Raw genomic sequence first — 17,433 nt, 5'->3', positions numbered from 1 at the left:
TACTACTTATGTCATTTCATATTTGAAAGAAAATAAAGCACATTTTTTTAGAGGTTAAATAATTAACAGTGTACAAAAAAGAATTGTACACTAAGAAAAATTTTTTGCAAGAAGCTAGGAATACAATGTATGGAATGACCAGTTTCTCCTATTTTTATTACATAAATGCTAGCAGGAACTTGTCAGCCAGGGGTGTGTTTCTCATTCTGATTACAGCCCCTCCTCCCCTCCCGCTCCTTTGATCTTAGTAGCCAACCCTGGCTTCAGAAGGGCCACTTCTCCACATGAAGGACCCAATTTTCTCCTTCAACAAATGGAGATGTGCTAAATTGTCCCTTCTTCTATTACTATAGCTGTATATAGAGCAGACCGTCAACCTATGAGATGGGGCATCTAACTTATTAAATACGAAGAAAAAGGGCTAACCCATGACTTCTTGCCCTGTCCATATAGAGGGGGGCACCAGAGCTTCCCCCATTCAATTCCACTTAATGATATTCATTTAATACACGCTAACCATATGACTGCTGTGTACAGGATGAAATACCAGGAGCTGTAGGGGACATAATGGATGAGATACATTAAGAATGAGTAAAAAGACATTTCGTCCATTATACAGAAATGTGAGGAAGACCAAGAAGGTCCTTCTACATCTTTAAATGTCCCACTGGGAAAGTCGGGCTCATCGAGCCTTAATGTCCTGGAATGAAAACACAAGTGCAGTAATTACTATGAGACAATAAAGGAAGCACATAAAGAAGAATGTAACTGCAGATCACTGTTGCATGGCAGGATGGCATGAAATGATCCTAGAGTCAAGATAAGGACAGGGTCTGGGAATTTCTTTGAACAAATGGTTGCTTTTTATGGTTCCCATTTATTAAGTGTCTGTTAAGTGATAGGCATGGATCCAGGCACATTTATTAGTTCATTAATCCTGACAGCAAACTGGGGAGTTAAGTATTAGTCCTCCCATTTTATAGATGGGGAAATAAAAGGTCAATGAACATGACTTGGTCAAGGTTATATGGTCAGTGAGAGGTGGTGCTAATCTGACCTCAAGCTCATGTTCTTTTTACTATGCTATACATGCAAAGTAGGTAAATAACACTCAAGAATCATACCTTGGTTAATTAATATATCCCTATTCAAAGCCACTCAAAACTTTTTTTAAAAAACAAAACCAGTTGTAAAATAGGGTACATGGAAAGGGATAACACTTTCTGAGTTTTGAGACTTCTAGCAGTATTATCTAGTGAAAAATAATCTCAAACAGCCTTCAAAAAGCATTTGCAGTAAAGTCCACAAACCTTCATGCAAAGGTAACATATCATGGTAGTGAATTTGAAGGACTGCCCTGGGGAGACTCTGGCCTTGAAACTACTTCCTATGTGAATGACTCTGAGCCACTATTTTCCCTCTCTAAGTTTCACTTTCTAGCATTCACCCGAGGATTGTTATGATCATTAAATAAGATAGTATATATAAAACATTTAGCATATTAGTATCAGGCACATAATGATCATTCAGTTACACATTAATTATTACTAGTACTGCTGTTAAGATTATATTTTGCATATAAGCCTAATAAGCTTGGATCTGTTTTTCTAGAATATGCTCTATTAGGTGCAGCATAATGGAAGATGATAGCCAACCACCTCTCACTGATTGCAGCCAAAAGGGATAGCTGAAATAAGATACCACAGGAGGACAAAAAAAAAAAAAATCCAAGAAACTAATTACATCAATCATAGGAATATTTATTGGGTTTTACATTTGCAAAGCTTTTTCATGATTATTTCATTTGCTCCATCCAACACTGCTGTGATGCTGCGAGGGCTTTATTTGCACTTCGCAGATGAAAAAAGAGAGGCTCAAGAATTCAACGCCTTCTCTGGAGTCATAGCTAGTCAAAAGAGCAAAGAGTACCACAGTCTATAGATGTGCTTGCTGTCCAATAACATAGGCAGGAGTGGCTACTTAAAATTAAATATTCAGCTCCTCAGTAGCACAAGTCACACTTCCTGTGCTGAATAGCTATGTGTGGCAAAGGGCACTCATGTTGGACAACACGGATAACAGACCATTTTTATCACCTCAGAATGTTTAATTGGATAGTGCTGTCGATAGAAATGGGAGCACCAAACCAGTACTGCATAATACTATGCCCGATGTCTATAACAGTAAACCTGATTTTCAGAGAAAGAAGTCAGGAAAGATGAAAATACTATAGAAATGTTTCTATAAAAACACTTTAAGCTTTATACTATAAAGCTAAATTTGTATGACACTAGACTCTAAGCATCTAAGCATAATCAAAATTGGGCCCAGAATCCTCTAAAGTGCCTAATACCAGTGCCCATGCACACAGAATCTACAAATACTGATTGAGTGGTTAGTTCTATTTGATCACCCACCATTTCAGAAAAACATGTCATTTTAAGAGATTTCTTCCTGAAGCAAATAAGTGAAATGTCATAAAAATGTAAGTAATGACCTTTGCTAAAACTTCAAGGTCATCTATGGTTGTGCATTTATGAAATCATTCAATGTGCATACAAAGTCTTTTTATATTCCAATATAATTTACATGCAGAAAAGTTTTTTTCATGGTGATATAACCCTCAAGGAGATATCCAAGATTTTGCTCTTTTAGAATGTTTTATAACATATCCCTAGTACGTCATAAGTTAATAGATCCTCAGTAAATCATAAGTCAGTCTTAACTTTCGGTTTACTTTCTTAGAGCAACCGTGGGCACTTCTCTCAGATGTGGAGAACCTAACAATAAATGCTCAGTATTATTTGGAAGAGAAGAAAAAGAAAATGCTCAAAAGTTTCAGAAGTTAGTTTTCAGATCATGACACACTCTTAACTACCTAAGCGTCGTTAGCCTTGCCTGGCAGGTTGCTGTGTCAAATTCAAGGTGCACAGGCAAAGACGGAGGCAGCTTCATTTTTCAAATTGACTTTGAAAGTCTTAATGATATATGTACATTTCATGAAAATATGAGCCCTAGTATAATGGTCTGTTCTCCTTAGACAGATGGGACTCAATTTATGTTCTACATGATTGTACCCCAGAATTCATACTTAAGATGTTTGTCATAAATATAGTTAATCTATTATTTTATGAGGGATACTAAATCTCAGCCTCCTGGATTTGGATAGATGTATGCCAAATTTATGATGGTGCTCATCTATAAATGACAGACGCTGCCAAAGCAGAAAACTATCATTTTTTTCTACTCAACACCACAAGGTCCTGTTGCTGGAGACAGAAAGGGGGGAAGAGGCAGTTACAAAGACCTTGCTAGCTAATCGATGGAGTCCCGCGGCAGTCAGCGGAAATGAGAAGTTGTCATTTGGAAAACCTGGCCCCATTTGTAACAACACATAAAAACTGTGGAACACACAGGGGAACCCATAAAAATGACGAGGCGAGGGTCTGTGTTTGTATCCTTGGCAGAAAAACTCTTGGACAAAATTGAAAATGCTCTTTCATAAGGCAACAGGGTGATCATAAAAAGCTGAACTGCAGCCTTTCCAGGCAAATCACACGGATCTATTGGTTGATAACTGCTCTGGGTTCACACCCAAGAGGTTGGCACCATGCAGAGGACAACATACTGAACACTGAAAGGAGCTGCTTTGAGCTATCCTATCTTCTTTCCTTCCTTCTTAAGACTTTTCTGACATTGTCATCTCATAGTGTGCATGGTATGGTCATGGGCATGGGATAAATAAAATAATCTCCATGTCCCCAGTGGAAATATTGCAGATGGAATGGTTCCAAATGTTACTGAAAATTTGGATAGTGTTCAGAACAACTCAACTGGACACCCTAGGAGGCAATTCAAGGCTCCTGCCATATTGGCGATGCCCTTCCCAATGTTGATCTCTAGCTCAGTCAGTATATTTGGCTTAGACACATAAAGTCTACAGTTGTCAAGCTGGAGCTTTGAGAGCATTTGTCATTTACCTGAAATGAGTGTTTTCATTCAAATGTGCCCTTGAAAAGATCTGTAAGTTCGAAAGCTTTGCTCTATTATGGTTAAATGCTACAAACAACATGCTGCATAGGAATGAAAGATTATCAATAAAGCAATGCCTTAATGGCCCTTTCAATGCCATGGCTCCTACTAAAAAATATCAACAGTCAGCAAGCCATTTAAAAGTAACATATGGTCCTACCCATTAATTCTTTAAAAAGTGTTTTAGTGATCTGACTTTGCCCATTGGGATACTTGTATTTTCTCCCCAAAGTCAGAGAGAGAAGTTTAGAAGTAATGGGAATAACAGAATAAGCAAGGGGCAAGGAGCCCTTAGTTCCTGCTCTAACTCACCTGGGATATGAGTTGTGGACCTCACACAGGCCATTTAACCCTTCCAAGACCCCAGGTTCTTCATTATTACCTTGGTAGCAGCTCAAGGTGGTAACTATTACTTTTCTTTGTAGTCCAAATATCCAACACAATAAAAAACACACATGCTAGGTTAGAAATTCTTTTAGGGCAAGAAAATTTCTTTCTGTTCACTGTTGCATCCCAGTACCTAGCAAAATATACAGATGTACTATACTCCATAGTACAGTAATATATATTTATTTATTGAGGGAGTAAATGGATATAAAGTTACTTGTATAAATCAATGAGAGATGAATACTAATTTCAGCCCTACCAATTACAGGGTTGTTGAGAGGGTCATATTAAAACTTATATGTGACTGAATCTTATAAACTGAATAAATTTAAGGTGTTCCTACTGTTATATTTCAAGCAGAACATGCTGGTTCCATCATCTTTGCTCTTAATTGCATTTATAAAAATATATGTAGCATTTTAAATCATTCCATTGGCATTCATCTATTTAGACAGCAACTGATTAAAGGCTGTTTAGCTCTAAATAGCTTTACAAACTTTGAAGAACTAGAAATGTATTTTCCCAATCTTGATATCTAATTGATATCTATTGCTAAAGACTAGACATATGAACCATTAGGTTCACTATCAAAATATTTTTATCATTAGGTTGATTATCACAATATTTTATTATTTTCAAGAAATAAGGTTTTTCAAAGGCTCTTTTTTTTGAACCTGTTATGAGTGGTTAAATGCTGTCACAAAAGAACATTCAATTTGATGTATGGGGCATATTATCACAGGGAGGTGTATTGTCATATGGCATTATGGCACTTGAACTCCAGGGAGAAATTTGGGTAAAGTGTCTGGCCAATATGTTCTCACCATCTTCCTAAAGCTGCCTAATGCTTGCTGTGTTTTGACCCCAATTCTCCCAAAGCACATTTCTCCTCCTTCCTACTATGGTTTGAACTCCCATTAATGTGTCATTAAAAGTTGGGATAGATCCTAGGAGACCATAAAAGCCATTTCTTTGGATTTTACATCTAATTCTACGCCAACTTCTAAAATGTGAACAGGACAGCTATTCTTACTTAACTGCCTTGAATGAAACATTTTTTTTTTCTAATTGAGTGTATAATCTACGTAATACAATATTTGACAGAGTATTATTGTTTCATAGAAGCAACAATATCCTGTAAAAAAATAAAACCAGGTAGGAAGTCCGGAGATGATGAATCTTGTTCTTCCAAACCCTGGGTAACCTCCAGCAAATAACTGTTGCAGCAGGGACCTGGCCTCAGTTTGCTGCTTTGTAAACTGGAGATAATATTTGACCTTAATACCTGATCAATGTGGGTTAAAATTAATTAGATTATATAGGTGATCTGTTCTTTAAAAAAGTGTGATAAAATAATTCACTATTTATTACCTATTCATTAGATAACACAATTCAGTGATTCTATGACATAAAGAACAAAAAAATCTTTATTACCAAATTTGGGGTAGCTTCCTCCTAGGCTGCAGAGCTTTGGAACCAGTATTTACGGGACCTAACTAACAATAGTCTTTTCCTACATAGTCTCTTTAGCTAAAGGGGCTTTTCTAAACTTTCCTCTTACAGTAATGGAATTGTTCTCCAATGGCCTTGGGCAGCCCCAGGAAAGCATTCTGGAGTCTCTTCCTCAAAACCTACAGTGATGTGAAGAGCAGAAGAGAAGTGTGTCAGTGTGTGTGTGTGTGTGTGTGTGTGTGTGTGTGTGTGTAACAACAGAGAGGTTTCTAAAGAGAGAGGCAAACAGAGAAAGGGATATATTCTTTTTGTCTCCTTTAATAGACACTGGTCCTCAACTAGCCACTAAGACAAGATGACTCATCCTTCTTGGGCCCTGAGGGCAGATGTGAGTGTGTGAAAGCCTATTAAACATCTAATTTCATGGTGTACATGCTAGAAAAATGAATTTTTCCTCTTCTCTCTGAATCATTTAGTTTGAACTGACTCAGAAAAACTGCTGATTCACTGGAACTGTGAAATATGGACTCCTCTAAAAGGTACTTCTACTAGTGGCCCATTTCCAAGTACCAAAGCTTGTCTGTTAGTTAATTCACTACTTTGTACACAGTTCCCTTAAACTCCTAGAGTTCATTTGTAACTCTGAGGGGAACTCTACAAAGATCTTCAAAAATCAAAATCTTTTATTAATGAGCACGTTTTCACATTCATTTAATAATGCCACTCTCTCAGAAAACTTCACCATTTTGCTCCTCCATTCCCCTTTATTGTGGTAAAAGAATACAAAAACATCTATTAGTAGATAAGTTAAAAAATTCCTTCACTGACAAAATCTAGAGCAAAAATCAAACATAAAATGAATAGAAAGGAATCATAAAGTCAGTATTTTAGGTCCACTTCTTGATTTTTGTCTAAACACACTGTGACCAAGCAGCCCATATATACATATATATATATACATATTTACACGCACATATATACTTAAATGTATATATTTAACAACATGGAATGGTAACATATCAAATGCTTAGATTCCGTGCAAACACATAACCTCCTGTGAAGGAAACATATTCATATTATAAAAACAAATCATGGAGAAAACATGCAGCAGCTGAGAGGAGGAGAATGGGGGAGGGGCAAGGGACCAGGAGGAACACAAAGAATGTAAAGAACAAAAAGTGTCATTGACCTGATTTGTCAGAGCTGTTGCCTGTGAGTGGAGTGATGGAGCAGCTGGGGTTAGCCTTTGCGCTGTCCTTGGAAGAAACCATTTTGGGTTTAGTTTTCGTTGCCTCTAGTGCTTTGACCTTCTTGGCATGTTTACTTCCTTTGTAGTGGGCCTCGGCCTGGCTCTACAAAGGAGAACAAATCAGGCTCATTTTTATGGCTACTTACAAACACCACAATGGATGATCATGCAGGAAAATATACATTCAATCATATGCAACATGGACATTGACCACTCAGAACTCCATGTTTTGGTATTTAATGAAGTGGTAGAACAGTATCTAAGAGGTTTTTGCTTATTGAAACCTTCTCTATAACACGGAAGACCTGTGTCTTTGAGAACCAGAGGACAACAGGGCCAGGGCAAAATTGTGACAAAGGTAAGCTTTGTCAGCAGTGCCTTCCACACTGTCCGATGGGGTTACTTTTCAAACATTTTGCTGATAGCAAGGTGCTTTGAATGTCCTACCCATGCATATCCTTCCACAACCATTTCATTTTGTTTCCTCCTTCAACTAAAAACCTGTCTGCCCTGAATCTACTTTCTTCTGGACTCTGCTCTGAGAGCAAGTGATGTAACAAAGCAACTTGCCAGTGAGTGAAGGTGGCATTGCATTTTGGAGTCACCTACATGTGTTTCATATAACATTTTGATGATTTCAGTTCTGAAATAGGTGATATAAGCCAAAGGGGGTAGGGACAGTCCTTGTTTCTGATTTCTGATGTGATTCGGAAGTCGAAGCCATTATTGTTACAGTCACTTATACATGAAGCATGGGTAGAACTGTGACTTCAATATTGGATCAAAAGGAAGAAAAGAGATAAAGACAAGTGACTATTAAAAACCTTAAAAAGACAAAAACAAATTACAGCAAACCAAGAAAATATTTAGTCAATTTATTGACATTTGGAAAATTCCCCTCTGAATAAAGAACAAGGATTTTATTTTTTGGCATCAAGTACTAATGTAGATACTAATAAAAGAATATGTATATTCACTTTGATTTCATTTTGAATAGACCCTGAAAATATAAATACCTATTTGGTGAAAAAAAATTAAACATACATTATATGGCATATTAGCTTACTTATAAAAGTGAAATGGATACTAAAATTATCATATAAAATTAGTTTTTGTGAGAGGATTTCTAAAGTAATAACTCTTTTACATCAGTTCTCCTTAATATAACTTTATGTGTTTGGAGATTACTATACCAATGCTTTCATTCATTTTCCTCAGCAAGCAGCATAAAAGTGGTGTGTGCATGTGTGTGTGTATGTATGTATATGTGTGTGTATCTGTGTAGGTAGGTAGGTAGAACTGACAGTAGACAGAATGAGCCAGGTTATAATTCTATGTTTCAACAACAGATATATAAGTGATTTTTTCTAGTGTACTAGTATAACCCCAATCTCCCAAGGTCAGTGACCTGGTATTGACTGTACACAGTCCCTAACTTCCTGAATATTTATTCATAAGTGTTGTTTTAGATCATCATTGACTTATCATTGTTCTTTGTTGGTTTGCATAGGGACTTCTCATTATGTATTCTGTTGAGCTGTAAAAATCCCAAGGGAGGAGAAAAGTGTAACATTATTTAAGTATTATTTATTATCAACCAAGAATGGTTAAATCCAGCTAATATAGCTGGGTAGGTATAAACTAAGAAAATATACAAATAAACTTTTAAAAATTGACAATGTGAAGTTATAATAATAATAACAAATAATATTATTAAGCCTTTGCCAAACATAGTTCTAAATGTATTACATGTATTAGCTCATTTAATTCTCATAATACTTTGTAAGTTAGGATTATTAGCCAGTACATTACAAATAAAAAACGGCATAGAAAAGTTAAATAACTTATCAAAATTCACAAAGGTAGGTGTAGAAGCCATTTTGCAGATTGAAATGCTTACATGCTATTTAATTATATACCCATACACTATACATATACATACTCACACTGATGTAACATTACAATTGTATAAGGAGTGAAAAATTATACAAAGCACACTTTTAATCACTTAGTAAAAGATTATATTTTAATAGAAGTTTTTATGAATAGGGAATATCTACTTAATTCGTGGGAAATATACTAGCATAACCTATTAGGCCTGATCCTTCTGGTGAGTAGCTAAGAAAAGTCCCACTTTTTAGGTATATAATAATTTTTACAGATATTGGGAGACCTCCTCCTCTTCCCAAGTATACTAAATAGTGAGATGTTTACTTTATTGTCCTTTGTCTAAAGAAACTACAGTTCTCCAAATAAAACCTCCTAGCACAAGATAAGCAGTGTCATTTCCTCATTACTGGCATCAGTGCAGAAAGTTAACAGCATCAGTTAGCACTTGGGATGAAGATCCAGCTAAATGACACCTCACTGGATGCCAAGATGGAAAGAACTGTCCATGGCCATAATTCACTTTCCTTTTGAGTTGTGCACATGGAGAGAAGTACAACAAGGATTCTTAGCTTCTACTGATCATTGTTTGGGAAATTTCCTGGAATAAAGACAGTGGCAGGCACCACTCACTCACATCAGGCATCTTTTCAATGCCCCTGTGATATTCTTGGTATTAGTACCTTGCTATCCCCACTACTGTATCTGAGGCAGTGTCAACAGCTTCTAAATCCTTGGCAAATCTTCAAGTGAAACGGAGACACCATTAATTAGTAACATGATTAACCTGACTTAATTATCTAGGAATCTCCTTATTTGAGAAGTGAAAGAAATAAGGACAAGAGCCAGAAAACCCATGAACGAGGCAACACAATCAAGGTCAATCAGCAATGGCTCTTGCATCACTTCTAAGAGACCTGGTTGACCAAACTGACTTGTACTTTACACTTTAATGACTAACCAGCAGACACATAATTTGTCTGGCACTAGTGGCTTGTTTTCTGCTTCCACACCAAAAGTGATACTGTGCTCCCAACTAGAGTGATCAAAAAACCCTCTTGCCAAGAACTGCCAGAATTAGAGAGTTGTCTAAAGCACCATTCTGACCTCCATGCAAGAATTCATTGCTATCTAGCTTCTCCTCTCAGAGGTCTCTCTGGTAGCCACTTGACCACCCATGGGCAGAGAAACAGCATTGACAGGAAATGATTTTTTTTCTTTCATTCATATCCATTTTTGTTGCTAAAGCTGCTCACTTTCCCAAATCCTCTACAATTTTTGGGACCCTACTGGTGCAAACAAAAAAGATGAATAACGAGATAATGTATTGCTTTAAAAATAAAAATATAATGAGAAATTCTAAAATTCACTGTGCTCTCATTTCTAGTTTTTATTTTATTTCTAATTGTGCTTCAGAGTAGTGGCTAGGCTGTTGAAACATGTATTGAATGTGTTCACTTTGTAGAGAAACTGACAAAGTGGCTGGAAAAGGACGATGTCACAGGAGAAAGTCCTCAACTATTTATTTACCAATTAAACCATTTTATTTTGCACTTCAAAAAGTAATTTGAACTATTCCCTTATTTAAAAAAATTCATCATTAAAACTATTGGCATCTTTTTTTTCTGAGGCAAATTTCAATGTGTTAAGCAGTGTTATATGGGAAATAGCAGAGGCCAGTTAATTTTCAGAAAAACTCCATACACTAAAATGCCAACTATAACAGATGTCAAATGAACTGGCATAAAAAGAGGCTAAAACTAACAAAGGAAAAACATGGTTATTTATTCCACAAAGAATTATTTAGCACCTGTCTTGTGCTAGACATTGTGAAAGATTTAAAGCAAAGACCCCTACTTGCATGACTGGTAAGAAAAGACAAGCATACAAGTAACTAGAACCCGAAGCAGAGAGTGGAAGTGTAAAATGGGAGGTAAAGAGCAGCAGAGGCTTATGGGCAGCGGAGGAGAGGCAAATCTCTTCGGATTGCAGGGGGTCACCAAAACTTCATGAAAAAGGGACGTGAGAGCTGTGTCCGGCTCCGGGACAGAGTTCTGAAGTGGCGGTGTGAAAGGGGAGGCACGTCAGGCAAAGGGAACAGAAGGCGCTGGGCAGTGAAGTTCTGTGAACTATGCAATGTTCCTTGAGCAATCCGCCTTTCTGTGTCACAAGCGCACAGAGATAAAAGGAACAACAGGGAAGGGCTGCCACATTGTGCTACCTCAAAAATGATCTCCTATAAAACAAGAAACATAATACTGTAGCTGTCTAAAATTTTTTAAGAAGTTCTATTTGTAGGCACCTTGTATAGATGGTTATGAAGATGTTGCTTTTATGTCACAGATTTTATTCTCTAAACTATAATCATATATTAAAAGAACAAATTATTTCTATCGAAGCTTTCATAATTATTTGAGATAAAAGCATGGCATTTGAAATACTATAGTTAAACATATTAAGAAACAAACTAAAGATTACTGAGCAATAGCTAGATAATTACTTTAATCTTTGCTTTAATATAAGACTATTTTTAACTATTAAAATGCTCTTTGCATATACTTGTTGCACTGACAAGACCACACTCTCTCCGAGACGAAGCTACATCGTAAAATGCACTCAGAAGAAAGGCTTACGTAATCCAAAGCCTGCAGGTAAGTCTTTCTGTTTATATTTAAAATAAGGCCTGCAATATCAGTAATGACATACTACTGGCTTTGATATTCACTTCATTCAATCTTCATCTACTATGACCTGTTGGAAACAAAGTCTAGAAAAAATTATAACCATTATGAGTTTAGCTTAAAAAGATACAATTTCTTTGCTAATTTCTAATTTCTAGCTAAGTGAAACACTCCAGGTTTCAATGGCTTGTCCAGGGCCACTGCATTACGTTAACTCTCTGGGGGTGGAGGGCACTCACATGTATAATTCAGTGTGGATGGTGTCCTCTGATTCTTGCAAGGTCATAGTTCTGGCTGTGGCATGTCATATTTACTGGCTTTATAATATACTAGAGGCCCGTTGCATGAAGATGCGTGCAATAGGCCTTCCTTTCCCTGGCTGCTGGCACCGGTTTTCCTCTGGCACCTGGGACCTGGGCCGCAGCAGAGCCAAGCCTTCAGCCTTCAGCCTTCAGCCTTCAGCCTTCAGCCTTCAGTCTTCGCTCGGGTGGAGCCTTCAGTCTTCAGTCTTCAGTCTTCAATCTTCGCTTGGGTGGAGCCTTCATTCTTCTCTCCATGCATGCGTATGCAAATTAACCCAACACCGTTGTTGGGTTAATTTGCATACTCACTCCTGATTGGCTGGTGAGCATTGCAGAGGTATGGTCAATTTGCATCTTTCTCTTTTATTAGTGTAGATATGTAAAAAAAACCCATCAACTCCAAATATTTCTATATCACTAAAGACAAAAGTGGTAGCATCTAGGAAGAAAATTATGTGCACTCTAGACTACTAATTTTGGCCTAATTTAGATTCTATCAAATATCACAAGACAGAAGTAGCATTCATGGGTTAGAGCTGATTTGTAATGCCACTATTTGAATACCTGAGCATTATATTCTATTAGTTCACATTATACAACATTTCCATGTAGGCAAATTAACTCATTTCTTAAAACACTAAGATATATAAGTGGGCTTCCAGTTAATTTTTCCAGTGCAGCCTATTAATCAGCTAAGAGTCCTGATGCTCATGTTTCTGGTGCATGATTCACTGGTGAAAGCACTCTACACATGGAAACATGGAGAAACTATAAATGGACCTAACAACTATGACAGAATTTACATGATGAATTAATAAAACACTGAAGCTTGAGTTTAAAATCATATGGAATACAGCAAAGAGTGGCTTTTTAAAAAGTGCTTTAAAAAAATAAAATTGTTTCTTGTTGAATTCCAAGTGATCACAATTTTATCTCATTTCCCCAATGAGTTTTATATTTCAATTATGTGAAGGTGGAATCTTAATTTTAGGAGATTTCCAACAATCTAACATTCTTTACTTGTATATCCAAACATATACCCTATGTTTCCCGTTTAGAATTGAGTAGAGCAGGGCAAGGCATAAAAGAGAGTTATTTGAACTTGGCTTTGGTTTGAGCTACAAATTCTTTCATTTGCTCAACTCTGCTCTCTCTTCTTGTTCTTTCATTTAAAAATTAGACCATAATATATTTTTTAAAATTTATGTATTGACTAGAAGCCCGGTGCACGAAATTCGTGCACGGCGGGGGGTTGTCCCTCAGCCCAGCCTGTACCCTCTCCAATCTGGGACTCCTGGAGGGATGTCCGACTGCCCATTTAGGCCCGATCCTGGTGGGATCGGGCCTAAACGGGCAGTCGGACATCCCTCTCACAATCCAGGACTGCTGGCTCCCAACTGCTTGCCTGCCTCCCTTCCTGATTGCCCCTAACCGCTTCTGCCTGCCAGCCTGATCACCCCCTAACCACTCTGCTGCCAGCCTGTTTGCCCCCAACTTCCCTCCTCTGTCAGCCTGGTCACCCCTAACTGCCCTCTCCTGCAGGGTTGATCACCTCCAACTGCCCTCCCTTGCAAGCCTGGTCCCTCTCAACTGCCCTCCCTTGCAGGCTTGGTCCCTCTCAACTGCCCTCCCTTGCAGGCTTGGTCCCTCTCAACTGCCCTCCCTTGCAGGCCGGATGCCTTCCAACTGCCCTCCCCTGCTGGCCATCTTGTGGTGGCCATCTTGTGTCCACATGGGGCAGGATCTTTGACCACATGGGGGCAGCTATATTGTGTGTTGCAGTGATGATCAATCTGTATATTACTTTTTTATTAGATAGGATAGAGGCCTGGTGCACGGGTGGGGGCCAGCTGGTTTGCCCTGAAGGGTGTCACAGATAAGGGTGGGGGTTCCCTTGGGGTGTGGGGCAGCCTGAGCGAGGGGCCTGTGGTGGTTTGCAGGCCGGCCACGCCCCCTGGCAATGCAAGCAGAGGCCCTGGTATCTGGAATTTATTTTCCTTCTACAATTGAAACTTTGTAGCCTGGAGCGGAGCCAAGCCTGGGGCTCCGGCAGCCATTTCTGTGGCAGTTAATTCACCTTCTACAATTGAAACTTTGTAGCCTTAAGCGGGTGAGCCTGGACAGGGTGTGCGGAAAGCTTTGCTTCCCCTGTTGCCGCCGACAACCCTGGCCTGCTCTCTCAAGCTCCATTCTGCTGCCATTTGTTTGAATTTGTTTACCTTCTATAATTGAAACTTTGTAGCTTGAGTGGAGGCTTAGGCCTGCAACGGCTATGGAAAGCTTGGCTTCCTCTGTTACCTAGGAAACCTTGCTCTCTGTGGCTGTAGCCATCTTGGATTGGGGTTAATTTGCATACTCGCCCTGATTGGCTGGTGGGCGTGGCTTGGCTGGTGGGCATGGCTTATGTAGCGGAGTGATGGTTAATTTGCATATTACCATTTTATTAGAGAGGATTTTTAGAGAGTGAAAGGTGGGGGGGGGGAAGAGAGAAAAGAGAGAGAGAGAGAGAGAGAGAGAGAGAGAGAGAGAGAGAGAGAGAGATGTTGTTTAGTTTGTTGTTTCACTTATTTATGCATTCATTGGTTGCTTCTTGTACTAGTATGTGCTCTGACCAGGGATCGAACCTGCAACCTTGGTATACCAAAATGATGCTCTAAGCAATCAAGCTACCTGGCCAGTGCAAATTAGGCCATAATTTAAAATTATATCATTTTAAAAACAAATAATATATATTAGAGACCCAATGCATGAAATTCGTGCAAGAGTAGGCCTTCCTTTCCCCGGCTGCCGGCACTGGCTTCCCTCTGGCACCTGAGACCCAGGCTTCCCTCCAGCCACCAGCAGGCACCCGGACCCAGGCTTCCTTTGCAGCCCCAGCTTCATCCAGAAGGTCGTCTGGTCTAATTAGCATATTATGCTTTATATATATATATATGTCAAGGTAAATTTCATCCCAGAATATTAATTTCTTAATTCTATTTATGAATTCTGTAAATTCTAGAGACTGCATTTTGAAAATGACTTTCTTCCTTCTAACTTAATAAAAATAGGCTTATGTAGTTTTTTTCAATGTAGATAATAGATAATGAGTTTTATTTAATGTAGTTTCTTTAACATCACCACAATTTAGTCAAGAATGCAGCAAAAACTATCTGACATGCTTATCCTAAGAAATAAGACTGCTTACTTCTTCATTCTACATTATATTATATATTTTTGAAAGATATGTTTACTTTGTCTTCTGGATTGGGGGTCAATATCTGTGTTAATTTAATGATAAACATATGTGTAAAGTCCTAATATGTACACTAGAATTTAACTGAGGCAAAGTGAAGCAAATGAACCCTAGAGAAATATGCCCTTAATCTTTCTCCCAACTCATAAGGAAGAGTAATCATGAACTCCACACAGAATGACTTGACAAATCAGATTCTCTAAGTTAACATCCCCAAAGTGGGAAAATGAGTGCTCTGTACACTAACATAATCTTGATTATGAAATAATGGGAGTATTTATAATTTCTTAAAATATGTATTTTTCCTCCTAGAATTATGCATTTGGGAATGTAACCTGTTTGAACTTCTAAGTCTTAGAATTTTTATGAAGCATATGGATATTATCTTTTATTTTTATGATTCATTACAAAATATAAAGGATTTTTAAATTATTACTTGATTCTTGTCATTTATTTTATGATTCCCCCCCTAAGTATTTAAAAGTAAAAATTATTTACCACTCTTAAATTAATTTCACATTTATTAAACTGGGAAATTTTAGTTAATAATTCCCAATTATTTCAGAGTTTATAGCGATTTCACAGTTATATCCTAAATTTTTAACGTGTTCAAGAGTGCTGCTATCTTTCAGTGGGGAAATGGATTGCCATTGTGTGCTATATAAGAGCAATTTTTGTTACTCAGTGATAAGTAATGCAATATAATTCAAGTCCATGCATTAAAGCTGTGACTCTGCATCTAACTAATTCAAGTCTTCTGATGGTCTTTTAAATTAGCCTCCCAGGCTTCTACATATTAATTTTTAATCAGGCTACAAAGTAGTACATTTCCTTCCATTTCCATATTAAAAAATTTACATGAATGATACAAAACAAATCTAAAATTAGAATTTGCATTGTGTCTCCTAATATTTGATATATAATATCATTAATGTTGACCAAAGTCACAAAGTAACTGTAAAAGTGCAGTGCTTAGAAAATTGGTTAAAACAGGCTTTAGTAAGATTTTATATATATTTAATATATTACTTATGTATCATTCATTTGTAAACCTCTTTAACAATTAAGTTTTTCTAAAATTCATACTCTATAGCCCTAAACCAGTTTTTAAAACCCAGCAGATATTTGATAATTCAAAATTAAGTGAATTATATAAATGCAAATATTAGTACAATATTCTTTCAAAACATACAAATATAAATAACAGAAAATAAATAAACTACATTTATACCAGTCACCTAACCAACATGTAGTCATGTTTACACTAAAGTAACAGATTAAATTCAAAGTTTTAATTCCAGATTAATTTAACATATAAGAGATTGGTCTACTGGAGGCAAAACTAAAATAAAAATGCCTGTAACTTTTATTCACCCACAAATAACAACCTATTTTAATATAACCAGTAAAATGCTAAGTGGACTTCTAGTGTCTGATTCTCCCTAAAAGTTCTACTCAATAATAATCACAACAAAGGTTGTCCATATATTATACAATATGATTGATGTGATTGCTGTCTTACTCATCTTTGAATCTTCTGAAACACTTGCTACATGGTACACACTAAATAAAGAGATGTTGCATTGAATATAATAGATATGGGACAGAATAGGAATAATCTAAAAGCAGAAATTTAACGTTGAGGTTCTGTCCATTTATTCTTTCATTCAACAAATACCTGGCATCATCCTATGTGTTGTAGGTCTAGTAAAACTTACATTCTGGTATGGGGAGAGAAATAATAATTAATATATATATATATATATATATATATATTGATTGATTGATTGATTGATTTTAGAGAAAAAGGTAGGAGAGAGAGATAGAAACATCAATGATGAGAATGAGCCTGAACCCGGGCATGTGCCCTGACCCGGAATTGAACCCAGACCTCTTGGTTCATAGGTTGATAGTCAACCACTGAGCCATGCCGGCTGGGCAATTTATCCTATATAATAAAAGCCTAGGTGGCATCGCACAACATTGTCACAAGATGGCCACCACAAGATAGTCACCACAAGATGGCTGGCAGGGGAAGGCAGTTGGGGGCGAACAGGCCAGCAGGGGAGGGCAGTTAGGGGCAACCAGGCCTGCAGGGGAGGGCAGCTGGGGGCAACCAGACCTGCAGGGGAGGGCAGTTGGGTGTGACCAGGCCAGCAGGGTAGGGCAGTTAGGGGCAACCAGGTCTTCAGGGGAGGGCAGTTGGGG

General features: G+C 37.6%; 1 protein-coding gene across 3 annotated transcripts in view; it reads right to left on the bottom strand.

Annotated features, from left to right (window-relative positions):
- ZNF385B (zinc finger protein 385B) overlaps positions 1–17,433 on the bottom strand; it is a gene marked incomplete at both ends in the record, with an annotated part of 261,326 nt that overhangs the window by 12,396 nt on the left and 231,497 nt on the right. For all 3 annotated transcript variants that reach the window (XM_079782703.1, XM_079782702.1, XM_079782704.1), the window contains one exon: positions 7,061–7,223. In XM_079782703.1, the coding sequence (XP_079638829.1) occupies positions 7,061–7,223 (163 nt within the window). The remainder of the gene's footprint in view (positions 1–7,060; positions 7,224–17,433) is intronic.

The sequence above is a fragment of the Cnephaeus nilssonii genome (assembly GCF_951640355.1).
Source record: "Cnephaeus nilssonii genome assembly, chromosome: 10".
Lineage (NCBI taxonomy): Eukaryota > Metazoa > Chordata > Mammalia > Chiroptera > Vespertilionidae > Cnephaeus > Cnephaeus nilssonii.
The sequence above is the reverse complement of the archived record's forward strand: the minus strand, read 5'-3'. Positions and strand labels throughout refer to the sequence as shown.